Source organism: Cervus elaphus, chromosome 21, assembly GCF_910594005.1.
Source record: "Cervus elaphus chromosome 21, mCerEla1.1, whole genome shotgun sequence".
NCBI classification, from domain to species: Eukaryota; Metazoa; Chordata; class Mammalia; order Artiodactyla; family Cervidae; genus Cervus; species Cervus elaphus.
In genome coordinates, this window is record NC_057835.1 from 40,264,344 (window position 1) to 40,285,387 (window position 21,044).

At 38.3% G+C, this 21,044-nt stretch overlaps 1 protein-coding gene across 2 annotated transcripts in view; it reads right to left on the reverse strand.

The window, feature by feature from the left end:
- UBE2W (ubiquitin conjugating enzyme E2 W) overlaps positions 1 to 10,632 on the reverse strand; it is a 66,733-nt gene extending 56,101 nt beyond the window's left edge. The window contains exon 1 of one of the 2 annotated variants that reach the window (XM_043879336.1): positions 10,529 to 10,632. In XM_043879336.1, coding sequence (XP_043735271.1) covers positions 10,529 to 10,630 — 102 coding nt within the window. In that variant the 5' untranslated portion in view covers positions 10,631 to 10,632. The remainder of the gene's footprint in view (positions 1 to 10,528) is intronic. The other variant, XM_043879335.1, reaches the window with a different exon arrangement.
- Between the last annotated feature and the right edge of the window lie 10,412 nt (positions 10,633 to 21,044).

Here is a 21,044-nt window from a genome sequence, read left to right on the forward strand (position 1 = left end):
TTAGTAGTAGGGCTACAATATAAATTCATATCTGAAAAATAGATAATAGCTGCACTCACCAAAAGAAACAACTTGAATCCAGCTGAATATTATCAAACCTGATGGATCCTCATCGTAGATCTACACAACTTCAAAAACAAAACAACCTGCCATATTGATTCTATAAAGCTAAATATGCCTCAAACCGTATACAAAAGTTAACTCAAAATAAATCAAGATGTAAATATAAGAGCTAAAACCATAACACTCTCAGAAGAAAAGTATAATAAACTGCAAGTCTTCATAACCTTGAATTAAGTAATGATACAAAACAAAAATACAAATGACAAAAGAAAAAACCTGGACTTCATCATAATTAAAAATATTTATGCTTCAAAGGATACCAGGAAGAATGTGCAAACATAGTTCATAGAATAAAAGAATATTTGCAAATCAAATGTCTAATAAGTTCAGAATATACAAAGAAAGAACTCTCACAAGTCAACAATAAAAAGATAATTTTTTAAATGGCAAAGGATTTGAATAGACATTTCTCCAAGAAATGTACCAATAAAAACAAGAAAAGATGTCCAATATTACTCATTAAGGAAATGCAAAAAGAAACCACAACGAGATACCACTTCACACCCAACTAGGACAGTTACACTTAATAAAATGCACAACAAATATTAGCCAGAATATGTACAAACTGGAAGCTCTGCACACTGCTCATGGGAATGTAAAACAATGCAGCTGACATGGAAAAGTCTGGCAGTTTCTTAGAACATTAAACATAAGAGTTACCAAATAAGAAAAATAAAAAAAGAAAAGAGTTACCAAATGACTCAGCAATTCCACTCCTAGGTATACACCTAACACAAATAAAACATGTCCACACAAAAACATGTTTATAAATACCCATAGCAGCATTATTCAAAAAGTAGGAATAATACAAATAGTCAATTAACTGACAGGAACAGGAAACAAACCAAATGTCAATTAACTGGTGGATAAACAAGCTGTGGTATAACCATAAAATGGACTATTACTCAGCCTAAAAATGAACAAAGTACTGATACACAAGCTACAATATGGATGAATCTCAAAAACATTATGCTGAGTGGTACAGGCCAGTCCCAAAGGCCACATATTGCATGACTCCATTTATATGAAATGCCCCAAAAAGGCAAATCTTTTAAGGATAGAAAACAAATTAGTGATTTCCAAGGGTGGGGGTAGGAGAAGAAGGGGACCAGGTAACATGATACACTGGGAACAAAGTGACTGATAATGGCTAAGGGGTTTCTTTTAGGGGTGAGTTTGTGAATATATTCTTTTAGTGACCATGGGTGTGAATATATTTTAAAAGTCACTGACTTTTATACTTTAAAAAAAGGTTAAGTTTTATGATACATGAATTGTATTTCAATTAAAAAAAAAAAGGAAAAAGCTGAACTTGCCATTTAAAACTGATGTAAAAGGCTCAAAATTTTACTTGGCTAACTCTCAAACTTTGAAGAGGACTGGCAAAGAATACATGCTAATTAGAAATCATACTTCTTCTCTGCTTCCTGTGGTGTGTAAACACAAGGAGAGACTTCATATAAAGGAAATTTGCTTTTTTGGTGGCCTTTGTTGGTAGGCAACAAAGGACCAGGAATCAAAATTTTTTTAAAGTGATTATCTGACAGAGGTAGTTTACACAAATAAGAGGCCTACAGAATTATAAGATATAACTCACAAACAATTCCAAAGATCTATGACATGAAGTGATTTGTAATTTTACCCCTTATGATGGGTTTTTTTAAAAAAGGTTACACAGATTTTAAGTGGCAAAGCTAGAATTCAAACAAAGTTTATCTGAATTCAAACCTGTGCTTATTCCACCGACAGTTACTGAAGGTCTACTAAATGCCAGGCACTGGGGTATGTCCAGCAGAAACAGTATACTGATTAACAATATGCCAGGCATATAAAGATCAAATGCAGCAGGTCAAGGGGCACTGCAAATGCCAGGGACGTGAGTACTACCTGGTACTGGGTGGTCAAACAAGGCTTCTCTCAGAAAACTACATCTGAACAAAGATCTCAGACAAAAAAGGAAGTGAGCCATCAGATACGTGGAGAAGAGCACTCCAAGAAGAGGAAATAACAGGGCAAGGACAAAAGGGAGGCCCACATAGCTGCAGAGAAGTGAAGAGGGTGGGGTGGAGGGTGCTGAACGAGACAGATAATGTTAGGCCTTCTAGGTCACTAACAGGAATTTTAGCTTGTATTTTCAATAAAATAGGGAAGCCACAGGAGGGATGTGAGTGAAGTAACATTTGACTTTTGTTTTGAAAGAATCTAAATGATGGGTTGAGGAAAGAATGTAAAGGAACAAGTGCAGAAGCAGGGAAACCAGTTAGGAAGCTGTTGATACAATGTAAATGACAGATGACGATGATTTACATCAGGTAATGATGCAGGTGACTCCAGCGGTACAGAACCTGCCTGCCAATGCAGGAGACATAAGAAACATGAGTTCGATCTCTGGGCTGCGAAGACCCCCTGGAGGAGGGCATGGCAACCCATTCGTGTTCATGCTTGGAGAATCCCATGGACAGAGAAACCTGGCAGGCTACAGTCCATAGGGTCTCAAAGAGTTGGACACAACAGAAGCGACTTAGCACGCACACACACAATGATGCAGAAGAGTAGATGGCTGGATTCTGAATTTATTTTGAAGGTAGAGCTCAACAGAATCTGCTGATGGTTTGACTGTGGAGTGGGATGAAACCAAGGTTTCTAACTGAACAACTGGAAGAATCAAGTTCTGCCAAGCACCACACGGAGAATACTATAAAAAGGTTTGGGAAGGTAAATAGAGGAGTTTCATAAATGCTTACCTCTCTGCTCATCTACTTTGTCTTAATCACTACATTACACACGGTTTTTTGTGCAACACAGCTGTTAAGCAGTGAAAGAGAGCCTGAATCCAGGTCTTTCGACTCCAGATCCTGGGCGCTTTTTCCTAATGAAGTTTTATAAAAGCAACTGAATGAGAATACAATTTTTCTCAGAAAAAAAAATAACTCAAAGGCATGCACCATTTGCTGGTACTCCAAAAACAGCATTCACAAATAAAGGCTATCAAACAGAGACATTTTAAAAACACCTGACAAACATGAATAAGTATTACGCAGATAAAATAGTGAAGCAGATAATGATATAAAGTTGCAACAAAAGTCATCTAAACAAAGGCTCAACCTAGATAAATACTATGTAGAAGTGCATTTTCAGAAAAAATGCCAGGGCTTCCCTGGTGGCTCAGTGGTAAAGAATGCACCTGCCAGTGCAGGAAACACAGGTTCGATCCTTTATCTAGGAAGATCCCACGTGCCACACATGCTGCAGAGCAACTAAGCCCTTCTGCCACAACTAATGAGCCTGTGACCTAGAGCCAGGAAACTGCAACTACTGAAGCCCACCGTCCTTAGAGCCCCTGCTCAGCAGTAAGAGAAGCCACTGCAAGAGAAGCCTGCACTCTGCAACTAGAGTAGCCCGCATTCTCTGAAACTAGAGAAAAGCCCATATAGCAAGGGAGACCCAGCACGGCCAAAAGTAAAATGAGTTCTCATCATAAGAAAAAATATTTTTAAAAAAGAAAAAGAAAAATGCCAGATCATCCTTCTAAAAACTCTCCTTAAGAATAAAGATTATCTTTGAACACTAAAGATCTGCCATTATAGTTTTATTCAATGATCAAGTACATGCATAAAGAACCTTTGTAAAAATTTTGCTACATAAAGTAACTTTATATTTTAAAATATAAGGAACAGTTTCCTCTCAGTTTCTTAGCTGTAGAAGCTATAAAATATTTTAGAGAATGGTAAATTATTGAATGAAGAGTTAAATAAATATCCCCATGATTTCACTACAAGATCAAACTTGTTAGTATGTTCATTACCTACATCTTAACAGCATCAGCTTCACTACTCAGTTGCAATACAATTTTGGGTAAGTCACTTCTCAAATAAGTGATTATGTATCAAAAATCACTCTTTTTATTAGACTGAAATGGGATTTGACTTCCCGTTTTACAAGGCTGGAGTAAGAATCCAGAGAGAATGTAAATACTTTGAAAAACACTAAAGTTATGGCACATATAAATCAAGAAAATAAGCCAACTTTGAGGGGAATACACATGTAATATAAAAATGAATTTTAAATTGTTTCTTCATAGGTACTCAACCTTTCTATTAAGAAAACTGTTTATTAGATTTCTCTAAAATAGAACTAACGCAGAATTTGCTGTGTCAAGTGATGGACAAGCACTCACAGTAATCACTATGTGCACATTTAAGGGACAATGAGAGAGGACTTTTTTTTGTTGTTGTTGTTCTTATCAAATCTATGGGCCAACGAAGTAGAAGAGACCTAAAAAGTTAAAATAAGAGATCCAAACCAACACTTTTACGACAAAAATAGAAGGCATCTTGTAAAGCAACAATTGATTAAAAGCAAAAAGAAAAATACCACAATGACTGCTGTGAGAATTAAGACAATCAGGTACTCTTTCTGCCACCTTCTGATGAACACAGAGCTAAAGACTAGCAGGGGGGTACTCTTTATTAAACTTTATTACACACACACATACACATACACACACACACACACACACAAAGAAAAGATAATCACCCCAGCTTTATGCTTTTGTTTGGTGAAGTCTACTATCTACTTCTTTTTTTTTTTTCTTTTTTTTTTTTTTCTACTTATGTTTATCACTGACACAGAACATCTTCAATTCTACTCTTTGCTGTTTCCCTTTTCCTTCAGCACTTACTCCAACAGCTCTGTGTTGGCCCCATTCCCGGCCAGAGTATCTAGCCAACCTTCTTAGGTACTATAATTCTAGGTACACTCCACAAGCCTCCAGTATTTAGTAAGCCTCAGGATCTGGGATGACAATCAGTTTTCTCACTTTTGATTAAGCTGTAACCCTTCATGATGATATCAACAAAAATAGTCATATGGAATCTAACTGTCAAGTAATATGACTATAATAATAATGTCAGAAAGAACTCATACTCTTATCTCTCAATCACTTCCCTGGGGCTTCCCTGGTGGCTCAGATGGTAAAGAATCTGACTGTAATGCAGGAGACCCAGGTTTGATCCTTAGGTCGGGAAGTTCCCCTGGAGAAGGAAATGGCAACCCACTCCAGTATTCCTGCCTGGAGAATTCCATGGACAGAGGAGCCTGGTGAGCTACAGTCCATGGGGTCACAAAGAGCTGGACAAGACTGAGCAACTAACACTTTCACTTTCAAGAACCCACACTCTCTCTCTCAATGGCTAGAACCAACTATTTGAGTAAACAACAATGCAAAGTTGTGAATACCCCAAAATAATTTATTGCTTCTAAGTCATCTAAAAATAAGCACATATTCACAATCAATCTCCCTCCATCTAACCAAATCAACAGTCAGTATAATACCCAAATAAGAAAGAAGAAAATGAAGAAAAGCCACAAGAGTAATTCAACTGATCATTTCTCTCAAGTATATCACTGCTAAAGTATCAACTACTATACACTGACTTTCTAAGATCTTAAGACATAAAGTAAAGGCTGCTTATTAACTAAAATTAATAAATCTAGGTGGTCAAATTAGAAAAGTATACCAGGTATACTAAAAATCTTCCAACATAAAGAAGTCTGAATGAAACAGCTAAAATCTAAAATCAGAAAATATATCCAGGAGGCAAAATTAATTAATCATTTCATAATATGAAATGAGCCCATGGGGAAGAAAAAAGAGATTAAGAACAAAATGAAAAAAGAAACATACACAAAAAATGCAAATTTATGGTTTAGTTGAAAACAGAATGCCCTAATATTGCTCCACTTTTAAGAAATGTTTTGAATCACATAAAAGATTCACTCTAATAACGTTCTAAGAAAGTCTTACCAAATAATCTAAGTCCCTAAAATGCTAATCTAAACAACTGGTATGACCAACTTTCCACTTGATAATTTAAGATTTCTAGAATCATCAGAATTAATGTAAATCTATTTATTCAATTCCTGTAAAGTTGAAGTACCATCATGAGCCCACCATTCTCTAAGAATGGTTTCTTGAAACAGAATCTAACCATATCTTACTTGGTGATTTGTGTCTGTTCTAGGAAGAAACAGTAGGGAAAAAATGAAAGAAAAAAAAAAGCAAAAAGAGGAAAAAAACATCTCAAAGGGCTCAAAGAAATCTGAAAATCACAATCTTGAATCGTATGTTGAAGAACAAATGGTTTCTTAAAATAGAATCTAACCATATCTTACTTGGTGATTTGTGTCTGTTCTAGGAAGAAACAGTAGGGGAAAAAAATGAAAGAAAAAAAAGCAAAAATAGGAAAAAAAATCTCAAAGGGTTCACAGAAATCTGAAAACCACAATTTTGAATTATATGTTGAAGAACAACTCTAGCAAAACTATGGAACAGAAGCTTCCCCAGCATTATGGATATACCAGAACACTGATCCTCATTCCCAATGTTTCGCTGTGAGCTGCCCAGCCAGGTGCTTCCAGCCTCCAACAATCTCATCCACCCTGGTGTGCAATTCAAAAATTATTTTCTATGTGTGTTACAATGTAAAAACAGGTTTCAAGGCACCAATAGAGTATACTACAGTAGTTACAATGTCAGCTTTAAGATATCCAAAAAGAATCTGAAAAACAACAGATATAACTGTATATCTTATGCTGTTGTTGTTGTTGTTTAGTCATTATGTGCAGGTGCACTCAGTCCTGTCCACTCAGTTGTGTCCAGCTCTTTGCAACCATGGACTGTAGTTCGCCAGGCTCCTCCGTTCAATGGATTCTCCAGGCAAGAATACTGGAGTGGATTGCCATTTCCTTCTCCAGGGTACTATCCCGACCCAGGGATCAAACCTGTGTTTCCTGCATTGGCAGATGGATTCTTTACCACTGAGGCACATGGGAAGCCCTTTATATCTATCTACATATAGATATGTATAACTGAATCACTGTGCCACACACCTGAAATTAACATGACATTGTAAATCAACTATATTTCAATAAAAATTTTTTTAAAAAGACAAAACAACAACATACTCTCCAAAAAAAAAAAACCTGAAAGTCCACCCTTACTTGCTATCCTGATGATCCTCATGGCTAATTTTTTCCATCTTTATCAATACAGGTAAGTCTCATTCATTTGCATAATATGCATACTTTTAAAACACAGTTCCTCTTACAGGTTAAGTAACCTCTTCAGCAGCAGTAATACCCTGGTGTGGGTAAGATGAAGAAATCTACTGAAAACGTTTTAGGTAACGACATGGTTAAAGCAGCATTCATGTACAGCTTACTTTTTCCTAAGGACTCTAACTAAAATTCAAAAAACATTTAGCAACCTCCTTCCACAAGTTTTCTCTATAGCACTATAGCCATTTAACATAATAGCAATTAACTTAAATATTTCGTTCTTACCCATCACTCCTAACCAGACTATTACATCCACAAAGGCAGAAACCTTGTCTGCTTTTGTTCATTGCTCTATCCCCAGCACCTAGATGAATATCCGACATAAAGGGCCCTCAAAAAATAAATGATGTGTAAATGAACAAATATAACTTAGTTGCTGTTTTATGTATAATTTATTTGTCTTGAAGAGTTAAACTTTGCTATTAAGACGGTCAGGAAAAAATTTTGTGCAAAGACACAGAATAACCACACAGAGAAGTGCTGTGTTTCAAAAAGCTTGGTTAATCTCTATTAAAATATTTTTCAAATACTATCAGGAGAGCACATAAAAGAGGGAACCCTTGCACACTGTTGGTGGGAATGTAAATTGGTACAGGCATTATGATAAACAGTATGAAGGGTCCCCAAAAAGATGTAAATTAGAAGTACTATATGATCCACTACTGGGTATGTATAAGAAAACGAAAACACTAATTTGAAAAGATACATGCAGCCAAATGTTCACAGCAGCACTATTTATAATTGTCAGGACAGGGAAGCTACTTAAGTGTCCATCAACCAATGAATGGATAAATAAGATGTTGATGCATGCATGCGCATGTGCGCATGCACACACACGATGCAGTATTCCTCAGCCATAAAAGAGTGAAACTTTGCCATTTGCAACAACATGGATGCACGTGGAGGGTATAATGTTCAGTGAAATAAACCAGAGAAAGAAACACTGTAGAATATCATTTACATATCAAATCTAAAAAGTAAAACTAGTGAATATAACAAAAAAGAAATAGACTCACAGATATGATTAGTGGTTACCATTGGAGAGGGAAAGGGAGAGGAGAGAAATAGGGAGACAAGGTTAACAGGTACAAGCTAAAGTACAAACTATTATGTATAAAATGAATAAGCTACAAGGATATATTGTACAGAACAGGGAATATAGCAAATATTTACTAATAACTATAAATGGAGTATAATCTTTAAAAGTTGTGAATCATTATGATGAACACCTGAAACAAAATATTGTAAATCAACTATGCTTCAATAAAAAACTTAAAAAATAAAAAGATACTACCAGAGAATCTGTATCAGGTACTTCTAAAATACAAATAAAAGGAAAAATTTAGTTTTAATTAAAATGGAAAACATCAGTTTTCCATTCCTCTAATCAGAAGACATAAAGGAATAAAGGGTAAAAAGATAGAGGTACTTGGGACATAGAAAAATGTAGTATTACACTGGCAAGTATTGTGTCTATTGCTTAAGTCGCCGTGTAAAATTCCAGACTATCAACATTAAGTTTTGTACTGACTCAGTTTTGAAATCTGCTTTTTCCAGACACTGAAGGTCTAATTTTAATCAGCATATCAGTTATCCCTATATTCCTCTGCCAAATATCATCACTAGTACTGTGGATTTTAATCTTTTTATTCTTAAGAAGAATGGTTTTAATCTTAACACAAATAATCTTAAATTGGTCACATAGCCGATCTACTGTTCAACTCGCGTTCTACAGTTCCTTTTTTGGCCTCAAATGACGAAACCTCTCCAACGTCTCTGGGGAGATTACGGTAAAGTATAATGTTTCCTGAAATTGTTTTTGTTTTTTCTCTGGACAGTTTCATGACATCTCTTCAACTAGGAATGTTATATACAATTTTGTTTTTTTTCCTATTCTGCAGTAAAGTCCAGAGGGAGAAGCAAAGGTAGAAAGAGTCTTGTACGGAGAACAGGCTCAAAGGGGACAGATAACACAAAAGCACAGAAGTAAATGCGAAGCAAATACGTGCACAAAAGAGGAAGAAAATGCAGAAAGGAGCTAAAAGAAAAGCACTTTTCTCGCCTAAAAAGAGAAAAAATCGGCAGGGGGATAAGGAAACTTGATTATCCTTCTAGAAACAAAAGCATATAAAATCCTTCTAAGAAAAACGTGGTCTCTTTAAGATGCTGTTAAAACTAAAAAGCGCTCAGCTGATACTTCAAAGGGGAGTTCTGCCTTCTCTTCCTATGTTTTGACAGAGCTAGTCTTCATCTATAAATTAAATGCAAGCTATAGATAATGCAGAGTTCATCTCTACAAAACTGCAATTATGGATGCCATCTTTGTCTGTTAAAATAAAAAAAAAACTCTTCGGATTTGGAAAAAGAAAAGAGTCTATTAAGTTGGAAAACCAGAAAACCACGCGTTGCCAAGTCAGGTAGCTATAACATGGGTTAACAAACGCCTCTTACCAAACTAAGGTGCCACTAAGGTCTGGGGAAGAAGGGCAAAGGGCTGTAGCCTAACCGCGACCGCAAGGGTGGGGCACTGTAGGAAATAAAAAGATTGGAGGGTGAGCTATCCCGGGAGGTATAGGGGGCTGGTGATCCGTCCTTCGGGGAGATAGCCTGTTAGACGGCAAATGATTCTGAGGGGCTGAGGATAGCTTCGGCGAGTGAGAAAATGAGCTGTGGGACTTCTGTTCGTTGAGAGTGCGAAGGCTGATAGAGGAAGGTACCCCTGGGGCAAAGGACTGAGAGTCAAAAGGAGAGTCGAGGGACCGAACAGCCAGGGAGGCCGGGCGTGGGAGGCCTGAGTCGAGGCCGCGAAACGCCTTCTCCTGGAACGCCTTTTCGGCTCCCCACACTCAGCCCCTCTCAGGGCCGCCCCTGCCCCGGCGACTACGGCGAGAGCAGCTGTTTCCGCCCAGCCGGGGACCGCGGTGGAAAAGGCATCCCTGGGCCCAGAGGCAGGCAGGCAGGCAGGCGACAGTCGTCCGTGTGAGCCGGAGGTGATTCGAGACCAACGCCGCGGAGCCAACATCAAACTTCGCCCCTTCCTCCCCTTTAGCCTTCTTTATCCCCCAACTTCCCGGCCGGCTGGTGTCCGCTTCGACCGACCGAGACCCCCCCTTCTTCTCGCCGCCTCTCACCCCTCCCCAACGCCCTGAAGGTGGGAAGGAACGGTGGCCGGGGCCGCTCCGGAGCCCGCCCAGGTGCCCCAGAGTCCCAGACACACCCCCGGAGGAAAGGCTCTCATCCTCCCCGCGGCAACGGAGCCCGCCCAGATGCTGCAAACTCCTCTTACCTGCATTGACGCCATGATGGAACCATCCCCCCAAGGCCGGCGAGGCCAGAGACGCAGGGGGCGGAGCTGCCGTGCTCGCGTCACGCCGCGGGGGCCCAGCATCCCGGGCGCCGGGGGCGGGGCCTCCGATGGGAAGGGGATGGCGCCAGGGGATTGGCTGGCGGGCTACGCGCCCGGGCGGGGGAGGGGCAAGCGAGGGCGCAGTGAATGGCGCTGTCCCTACCTTCGGTCGCGTAGACCTCTCCGGCCTCCACCACGAACCCACTGGCTACCCTGATCACTTAGGAAACGCTGCTCGGGTTCTGACCCGAACCACGGTTGTTGTTTTTTTCTGTCTATATTCCGAGATCCTGATGATGTCCAGGCCCGTGAGGTTTTTGTTTGTTTTCCCAACCACAGGTGTTAAGATTTACAGAGTTTACCTTTCGTATTCTCTTTCTACACCACCATGCCCACTTTCACAGCTTTGGGCAAGATGAAACTTCCTGCCGGGCTGTTTTCTGCTCTTTACGGACCCGGAAGGCTTCTCATATTCCTAATTTGGGGAAGAGAGAGACACAGATTTCCTTCTACAATGGGATAAGAATTGAGGGCAGAACAGCACTTCGATATTTTAAATGAAAAGAAAGTTTGTAGTGCCGAAACTTGCCTGAGGGAAGAGAACATTTTGAAGTTTTTCTTTGGTGTACAATTTCTCCCCTTAACCCTAGACCCTCAGTTTGAAACTTCCCGTGTGTCACTAATAGTTAAGTTGTAATGGCATTGACATTTGGTTATAGCGATTTGCCCCTCGACGTGAAATTGTTTTTAATGTACCAGTGTCATGTTACAATATACACTTGTTCCTTGTATCACATCTAGACTCCTCTGAAGCCTGTTTCATGGTGGGCATTTGACGCAGGCATGTATTTGAGTAGGGAGAGCTGAATAACATAATTTGTTCTGGGAATGCACTAGTTCTCCTAACGTTTATAAGAAGCCATGCATTTAAAAGCTGTTCCAGAACTGAAGATGTTATTGATTTATAACAGGAAAATGGAAGCCAAAGGTTTGCACTTCCTGTTCTTTTTTTTTCTCCATGTAGGTGGCTGATACATTGAGTAGAAAGCTTTTACTTTACCAGAATGAAACCTTAAACTGTCGTTAACTTGAAGTTCTTTTTAGAAATATATATAAGATTTAAATATAAGAGCAACATAGATCACACTTTAGATCACACCACTCTTTAGATCACAGTGTTCTCTGTGAAATTCTCTAATGTAAAATGTGTTCAAAAAGGGGGAAAGATCCTTAAAATACACTAATTATTCTATGGTATAATGTTAAACACCCTATTCTTCATCACTGAAGAGGAATTTATATTGATATACTTTTCTTCTCTCAAACTTCCACCTGATTCCCAGAAATGGACTGGTTTTCCCTTTGTTATACAAAATGACCATGTCCTTGAGGAATGTTTGGAGGCTCTTGGCAACCAAGGATGACCCAGGGACATATTAGATGTCAGCCCAGTTGTGTTGCCTACATTTCAGCTGAGTAAATCTCATATCATGAAAGAGAGCTTTTCCAGATATATTTTCTTCTGGAGATCTTTAGCCCTATGATCTCAGAAGATCAAATGTAACCACCTACAGTTCGCTTTAAAAGCTGATTCTTCCTAAGGTGTAAGTGACTTTAAATAACCCCACAAACAAAGCATTATGACATCATCAGAATCAACACCTTGCCATGACAAATACTAATAAGGAAGAAAAGGAATTACAGGAGTCTTAACACTCCTCACAGTAAAATCAACATCTGGCCCCTTGGGGTTTATATGTGTTAAGATGGTCACAGGAGGGACAAGTCAGTACCAGTCATATCTTTCCAGGAAATATTAAATAGGACATAATTACCTCACTATCTTCTTTATTCTTTCATTGGTACATAAAAGATCCTGATGTACTCAGGAGCTAAAACAGTGACTATCAGATGGAGTGGGAACATATCATTATCTCCAGGAAACATGAAATGTTTATATCTAAAACGATTATACAACGTTTGAGGACCAGACTCACATCTCATTTCTTCAGTTTTTGTTCTATTTTGTTTTTTTTACACATCTCATTTCTTTACAGAGTGGGGCTTGCTATCAGATAGGCAAAAGATAAAATGCCCGACAATTTCAAAAGTAGGAAAGGAAATGGAGCTCTCATAAACTCTAAACAAGATTGGTACAGTCTCTTCAGAAAACGGTTCAGCAACAATAAAGCTTCCCTTACCCTTAAAGTATCTTTTTAATAGCATCATTTTCAATAAAAGAGACATGAGACATATTAAACAAATGCAGTAGGTTAATCTTGTTTGGATCCTGATTCAAACAAACCACTATAAAAGGTATTTGGGAGACAACTGGAGAAATTTACATAAAATAGGTATTATATAATAGTAAGGAATAATTACTGTGTTAGATTTGATAATGATGTTCATTTTTAAATTTCCACAGCAATTAGAAATGACCATCAGGGAAGTTCCCTGGTTGTCTAGTGGTTAAGAATCTGCCTTCCAATGCAGGTGATGCGGTTTGATCCCTGCCTAGGGAACTAAGATCCCACGTGTCAAGGGGTAACTGTTGAGCCCAAGCACCACAGAGAGAAGCCAGCACATTGCAACTAAGACTGGTCACAGCCAAATAAATAATAAATAAAAAATTTTTTAAACTCATAAAACTGTGTATTGAAGACCTGTACATTAAAAAAAGAAAGAAATGACCATCAGGTTCACGGAGTTCATTCTCCTTCATCTCACAAACTACCCCCACTTCCACCTTCCTGGAAGAAAAAAACCAGAAGAGACACAAGCTGTATATGTACCTGAGGTCTTCCCTGCCAAGGAAAAGAAACGGTCTCTAACACAGAAGACTAAAAGCATCTGGACTTCCTGGCAGAAAAGGGAAAGAAATATGGGAAAACAAACTGACGAATTAGTTGAGGGATCCAGAGAGGGAACAGTGGGCAAATCCTGCAATATTGATAATGTCACATGATTTATGAATGTTTGAATTCTAGAGATTCAGTAGATTGGTGAGTTAGGAGCAGTCCTATGAGAAAATGCTTGTTGGGGTGTAAAGAGGCAGAGTCAACTTGTCCTTACTTGAGTCTGTGTCTCTCCAGAGTGGTTTATTCTTAGTCTCCCACTGGGTGATCTCACCAGAGAAACAGAGGCAGTTTAACAACCAGCACCTTGTTTATTGGTTGTTGGGAAAGGCACCAAGCCAGGAATCCAAGGCTTGTATTCTTGTCCAAGCTTTGTCATTGGCAAGCTTGGTCAAGGCTTTTAACACCCCTGGGTTTATTTCCTTATCAATAAAATGAGCAAGTCAGACTATATAATCTTCATGATCTCTCCAGATTTCAAATTCCAGGCACCTATCAGAGGAAATATAAATTTTCAATGATTTGTCTAAAATACTATGTTTAAGATAAAATGCAATGGAAATGACATACTATCTGGAGTTTAAAAAATGACTTTTATAAATTGTAAAATGAGGAAGGAACTTGGTGTCATTGTAATTTATGTAGAAATACTGGGGTGCTTTAGTTAACAATTTTAAAATGAAAGTCACTCAGTTGTGTCCAACTCTTTGCAACCCTGTGGACTATAGCCCACCAGGCAACTCTGTCCACGGGATTCTCCAGGCAAGAATATAGGAGTGGGTTGCCATTCCCTTCTGCAGGGGATCTTCCTGACCCAGGGATCGAACCCTGGTCTCCTGCATTGCAGGCAGATTCCTTACTGTCTGAACCACCAGGGAAGAATTGAACTCTAGATTTAAAAATGCTAATATAAGGCAATTGAGCTATAAAAGGGATTTCAAAAAGTATCAAAAATTCCAAATCCACAATTTAGAGTGATACTTTTAAAAGCATATTTGGGGGCTTCCCTGTCCAGTGGTTAAGACTCTGGGCTCCCAATGTAGGGGACTCAGGTTCGATCCCTGGTTGGGGAGCTAAGATCCCACATCCTGCACAGTGCAGCCAAAAAGGAAAAGCATATCTAAAAAAGTGTCTTTTCTTTTATAATTTTGAATCTAAACTAGTCATTTCATGTGGATCTCCTAAGAAGAGACAAAGAAAATTAACAAAATACCAGATGGTTTGTATGTGTGACCTATTCTACATGTCAGAAACAATTGATTTATATAATGCCTGGTTTGTAAATAAGACTGACTCTCAGGAGAACTTTGTTTTCACTTTCTCCCCTTCCCCCAAGCCTTTCTGTCAAGAATTTTTTTACCCAGATGTGCAGACCTCAAGCACCTTTCTTCCTTGCTTCTCCCCTAGACCTCTTAGAAAGTTATCCTTTTGAGGGGGACAGGGGGCGCTTTAAAAGCCAAGTGAAGGGCTTCCCTGGCAGCTCAGTGATAAAGAATCCACGTGTTAATGAGGAGACATGCGTTCCATCCCTGGTCCAGGAAGATCCACTTGCTTCAGAGCAACTAAGCCCGTGCCCTGAAACTTCTGAGCCTGTGCTCTTGAGTCTAAGAACCTCAGCTACTGAGCCCTCCAGCCACAGCTCCCGAAGCCCGCACACCCTAGAGCCCATGCTCCACAACAAGAGAAGTCACTGCAATGAGAAGCCCACACACTACAACTTGAGAGTAGCCCCCGCTTGCTGCGACTAGAGAAAAGCTTGCTCAGCAATGAGGACCCAGGACAGCTAAAAATAAATAAATAACCGAATGAAAACTATGGACCCACTTGACAGGAAAATATTCATACTCATAAAATTTGTAGTTTAGAGGTTACCTGACCCCCCCCCCAGAAATACATCCATTGGCAGAGGTTTGGCAACCTCAAGGTAAGAACGCTTTTACTGAAGAGGCAATGGATACCCTTTGCCCTTTTCAAAACTCGTCTAACTTTCATGTCTACATGATGTCACATAGCACTTGTTTGCTTTTCGTTCACTTGTTTATTTTCTAGTCTTTCTCAAAAGCAGATTGCTGTGTGCAGAGCTCTGGATCAGGAACCAGAAAAGATGACCACTTGCCCTGATCCTTCTCAGAGGGGATAACTCAACTTATTTAACAATAGATGCGGCACAGGTACTAACCACGCATAACAGAAACTGCTCAGTGCTGAAGCTAGGGTGTGGATGCTCCCTGCCCTGGGGGCCAGGTATCTGTAATTGGATCATAGTGAGGTGTGGGGGGATTCCAAGACCATAGAAGGAGATTCTTTCGGGGGTCTGAGGGCAGTGGCTATTAACCAACTGCTATAGAAGTATTTCATGGGCTTCCCTGATGGCTTAGTGGTAAAGAATCCATCTGCCAATGCAGGTGCCACAGGAGACTTGGGTTCAACCCCTGGGTGGGAAGATCCCCTGAAGAAGGACATGGCAATCCATTCCAGTATTCTTGCCTGAAGAATTCCATGAACAAAGGAGCCTGGTGGGTTACAGTCCATGAGGTTACAAAGAGTCAGACATGACTTGGTGACTAACAACATGAAAGTATTTCAGTGTTTTCTTTTGACGGTGACAGAAATGTTCTAAAACTGCATTATGGTGATAGTTGCTCAATTGTATAAATTTACTGGAAATTATTGAATAATTATTCTGGGTGACCTTTATGATATGTGAATTATACCCTAATAAAAACTGTTTAAAAACAGAAAGGAACATTTCAATATTTTAACACAGCCGTAACAGTAAGTCCTGGCTGGCCTTCAGACTGGCTCTCCCATTAATGGTATGAGACCAAAGGCTGGTCAGGTGTCTCCCTGGGACTAGATTTTTTTATCTGTAAAATGGTTTCTGCAAAAATTTCCAGATAATCCTTTTCCTTGCCAAAAAAAAAAAATAAATCCATAATTGTGTCATATTTCTTTATATATATATATATATATTTTAATTTGCTTCCTTACTTTTCTTTTTTTAAAACGTATTTTTTTATTGAAGGATAATTGCTTTGCAGAGTTTTGTTGTTTTCTGTCAAATCTTAACCTGAATAAGCCATAGGTATACACATATCCCCTCCCCCCGAACTTCCTTCCCATCTCACCCCTCTATGTTGTTGATACAGAGCCCCTGTTTGAGTTTCTTAGCCATACAGCAAATTCCTGTTGGCTATCTATTTTACATGGTAATGTAAGTTTCCATTTTACTCTTTCCATACATCTCACCCTCTCCTCCCCTCTCCCCATGTCCACAAGTTTATTCTCCATGTCTGTTTCTCCATTGCTGCTCTGTAAATAAATTCTTCAGTACTATTTTTCTAGATTCTCTATATATGCATTAGAATATGATATTTATCTTTCTCTTTCTGACTTACTTCACTCTGTATAATAGGTTCTAGGTTCATCCATCTCATTAGAACTGACTCAAATGCATGCCTTTTTATGGCTGAGTAATATTCCATTGTGTATATGTACCACAACTTCTTTATCCATTCATGTGTCAATGAACATCTAGGTTGCTTCCATGTTCTAGCTATTGTAAATAGTGCTGCAATGTAGTTTTGGTTTCCTCAGGGTATATTCTTAGGAGTGGGATTTCTGGGTCACATGGTGCTTTTATTCCTAGTTTTTAAAGGAATCTCCTCATCTTCCATAGTGGCTGTATCAATTTACATTTCCACCAACAGTGCAAGAGCGTTCCCTTTTCTCCACACCTTCTCTCCAGCATTTATTGTTTGTAGACTTTTTGATGATGGTCATTCTGACCTGTGTGAGGTGATATCTCATTGTAGTTGTGATTTGTATTTCTCTAATAATGAGCACTGTTGAGCATCTTTTCATGTGTTTGTTAGCCATCTGTATATCTTCTTTGGAGAAATGTCTGTTTAGGTCTTTTTCCCACTTTTTGATTGGGTTGTTTGTTTTTCTGGTATTGAGTTGTATGAGCTGCTTGTATACTTTGGAAATTAATCCTTTGTCAGTAGTTTCATTTGCTATTATTTTCTCCCATTGAGGGCTGTCTTTTCATCTTGCTTCTACTTTCCTTTGCTGTCCAGAAGCTTTTAAGTTTAATTAGGTCCCACTTGTTTACTTTTGTTTTTATTTCCATTACTCTAGGAGGTGGGTCATAGAGGCTCTTGCTTTGATTTATGTCATCGAGTGTTCTGCTGAAGTTTTCCTCTAAGAGTTTTATAGTTTCTGGTCTTACATTTAGGTCTTTAATCCATTTTGAATTTATCTTTGTGTATGGTGTTAGGAAGTGTTCTAATTTCATTCTTTTACATAGAGCTATCCAGTTTTCCCAGCAACATTTATTGAAGATGCTATTTTTGCCCCATTATATATTCTTGCCTCCTTTGTCAAATATAAGGTACCCATCAGTGCATGGGTTTATTTCTGGGCTTTTAATCTTGTTCCATTGGTCTATATTTCTGTTTCTGTGCCAGTACCATACTGTCTTGATGACTGTAGCTTTGTAGTATGATCTGAAGTCAGGAAGGTTGATTCCTTTAGCTCCATTCTTCTTTCTTAAGACTGCTTTGACTATTTGGGGTCTTTTGTGTTTCCATATGAATTGTGAAAGTTTTTGTTCTAGTTCTGTGAAAAATGCCGTTGATAATTTGATAGGGATTGCATTGAATCTGTAGATTGCTTTTGGTAGTATAGTCATTTTCACAATATTGATTCTTCCTACCCAGGAAAATGGAGTCTCTCTCCATTTGTTTATGTCGGCTTTGATTTTTTTCATTAGTGTTTTATAATTTTCTGTGTACAGTTCTTTTGTCTCCTTGGTGGTGGTGGTGGTTTAGTCACTAAGTCGTGTCTGACTCTTGCGATTCCATGGACTATAACCTGCCAAGCTCCTTTGTCCATGGGATTCTCCAGGCAAGAATACTGGAGTGGGCTGCCATTTTCTTCTCCAGGGGATCTTCCTGACCCAGTAATTGAACCTCGGTCTCCTGCATTGCAGGCGAATGATTTACCAACTGAGCTATGAGGGAAGCCCCTTACCTTTGTCTCCTTAGGTAAGTTTATTCCTAGGTATTTAATTCTTTTTGTTGCAGTGGTGAATGGGATTGATTCCTTAATTTCTCTTTCTAATTTTTCATTGTTTATACTAACAAGTATAAATGCTATACTAACAAGTAGAAATGCAAGTGATTTCTGTGTATTGATTTTGTATCCTGAAACTTTGCTTAATTCACTGATTAGCTCTAGTAATTTTCTGATACTATCTTTCAGGTGTTCTATGTACAGTATCTTGTCATCTGCAAACAGTGAGAGCTTTACTTTTTCTTTTCCAGTCTGGATTCCTTTTATTTCTTTTTCTTCTCTGATTGCTGTAGCTAGGACTTCCAGAACTATGTTGAATAATAGCAGGGAAACTGAGCACCCTTGTCTTATTCCTGATCTTAGGGAATGCTTTCAGTTTTTCACCATTGAAAATAATGTTTGCTGTAGGCTTATCATATATGGCCATTATTATGTTGAGGTAGATTCCTTCTATGCTCATTTTTTGAAGAGTTTTAATTATAAATGGGTACTGAATTTTGTCAAAGGCTTTTTCTGCATCTATTGAGATTATCATATGGTTTTTATCTTTCAATTTGTTAATATGGTGTATCACACATTGATTTGCATATATTGAAGAATCCTTGCATTCCTGGAATAAACCCAACTTGATCATGGTGTATGAGCTTTTTGATGTGTTGCTGAATTCTGTCTGCTAAAATTTTGTTGAGGATTTTTGCATCTATGTTCATCAGTGATATTGGCCTGTAGTTTTCTTTTTTTGTATTGTCTTTGTCTGGTTTTGGTATCAGGGTGATGGTGGCCTTGTAGAATGAGTTTGGAAGTGTGCCTTCTTCTGCAATTTTTTTAAAGAGTTTTAGAAGGATAGGCATTAGCTCATGTCTAAATGTTTGATAGAATTCTCCTATGAAGCCATGTGGTCCTGGGCTTTTGGTTTTTTGGGGGAGATTTTTGATCACAGCTTCAACTTCAGTGCTTGTAATTGGGCTGTTCATAATTTCTATTTCTTCCTGGTTCAGGCTTGGAAGATTGAACTTTTCTAAGAATCTGCCTATTTCTTCCAGGTTATCCATTATATTGCCACATAGTTGTTCATAATAGTCTCTTATAATCCTTTGTATTTCTGCATTGTCTGTTGTAACCTCTCCTTTTTCATTTCTAATTTTGTTGATTTGATTCTTCTCTCTTTTTTCCTTGATGAGTCTGGCTAAAGCTTTGTCAATTTTGTTTATCTTCTCAAAGAACCAGCTTTTAGTATTATTAATCTTTACTATTGTTTCTTTCATTTCTTTTTCATTTATTTCTGCTCAGATCTTTATAATTTCTTTCTTTCTACTAATTTTGGGGGGTCTTTTTTTGTTTGTTTTCTTTTTCCAGTTGTTTTAGGTGTAAAGTTAGGTTGTCTGTTCGATGTTTTTCTTGTTTCTTTAGGTAGGATTGTATTGCTATAAACTTCCCTCTTAGAACTGCTTTTGCTGCATTCCAAAAGTTTTGAGCTGTCTTGTTTTCATTGTCATTTGTTCCTAGAAATTTTTTTATTTCTTCAGTACCTGTTGGTTATTTAGAAACATATTGTTTTATCTTCATGTGTTTGTGTTTCTTACAGTTTTTTTTTCTTTTTTCTTGTATTGATATCTAGTCTCATAGCATTGTGGGCAGAGAAGATGCTATATATGATTTCAATTTTCTTAAATTTACTGAGATTTGATTTGTGACCCAAGATGTGGTCTGTCCTGGAAAATGTTCCATGTGCACTTAAGAAGGAGGTGTATTCTGCATTTGGATGAAATGTCCTGAAGATATCAATGAGATCCATCTCATCTAACGTATCATTTAACACTTGTGTTTCCTTAATAATTTTCTGTTTTGATGATCTGTCCATTGGTGTGAGTGGAGTGTTAAAGTCTCCTACTATTATTGTGTTACTGTCAGTTTCTCCTTTTATGTCTGTTAGTGTTTGTCGTATGTATAGAGGTGCTTCTATGTTGGGTGCATAGATATTTACAATTGTTCGTCTTCCTCTTGGATTGATCCCTTGATCATTATGTAGTGTCCTTCCTTATCTCTTGTAATCTTTATTTTAAGGTCTGTTTTTTCTGATACGAGGATTGCTACTCCAGCATTCTTTTGCTTCCCATTTACATGGAATGTATTTTTCCACCCTCTCATTTTCCGTCTATATGTGTCTTTAGGTCTGAAGTGGGTTTCTTGTAGACAGCATATATATGGGTCTTGCTTTTGTATCCATTCAGCCAGTCTGTGTCTTTTGGTTGAAGAATTTAATCCATTTGTATTTAAAGTAATTATTGATATGTATATTCCTATTGCCATTTTCTTAATTGTTTGGGATTGATTTTGTAGTTTTTTTTCCTTCTCTTGTATTTTTTGACTGTTCAAGTCCCTTTAACATTTGTTGTAGAGCTGGTTTGGTGGTACTGAATTCTCTTAACTTTTGCTTGTCTGAAAAGCTCTTTATTTCTCCATCAATTTTAAATGAGATCCTTGCAGGTTACAGTAATCTTGGTTGTAGATTTTTCCTGTTCTGC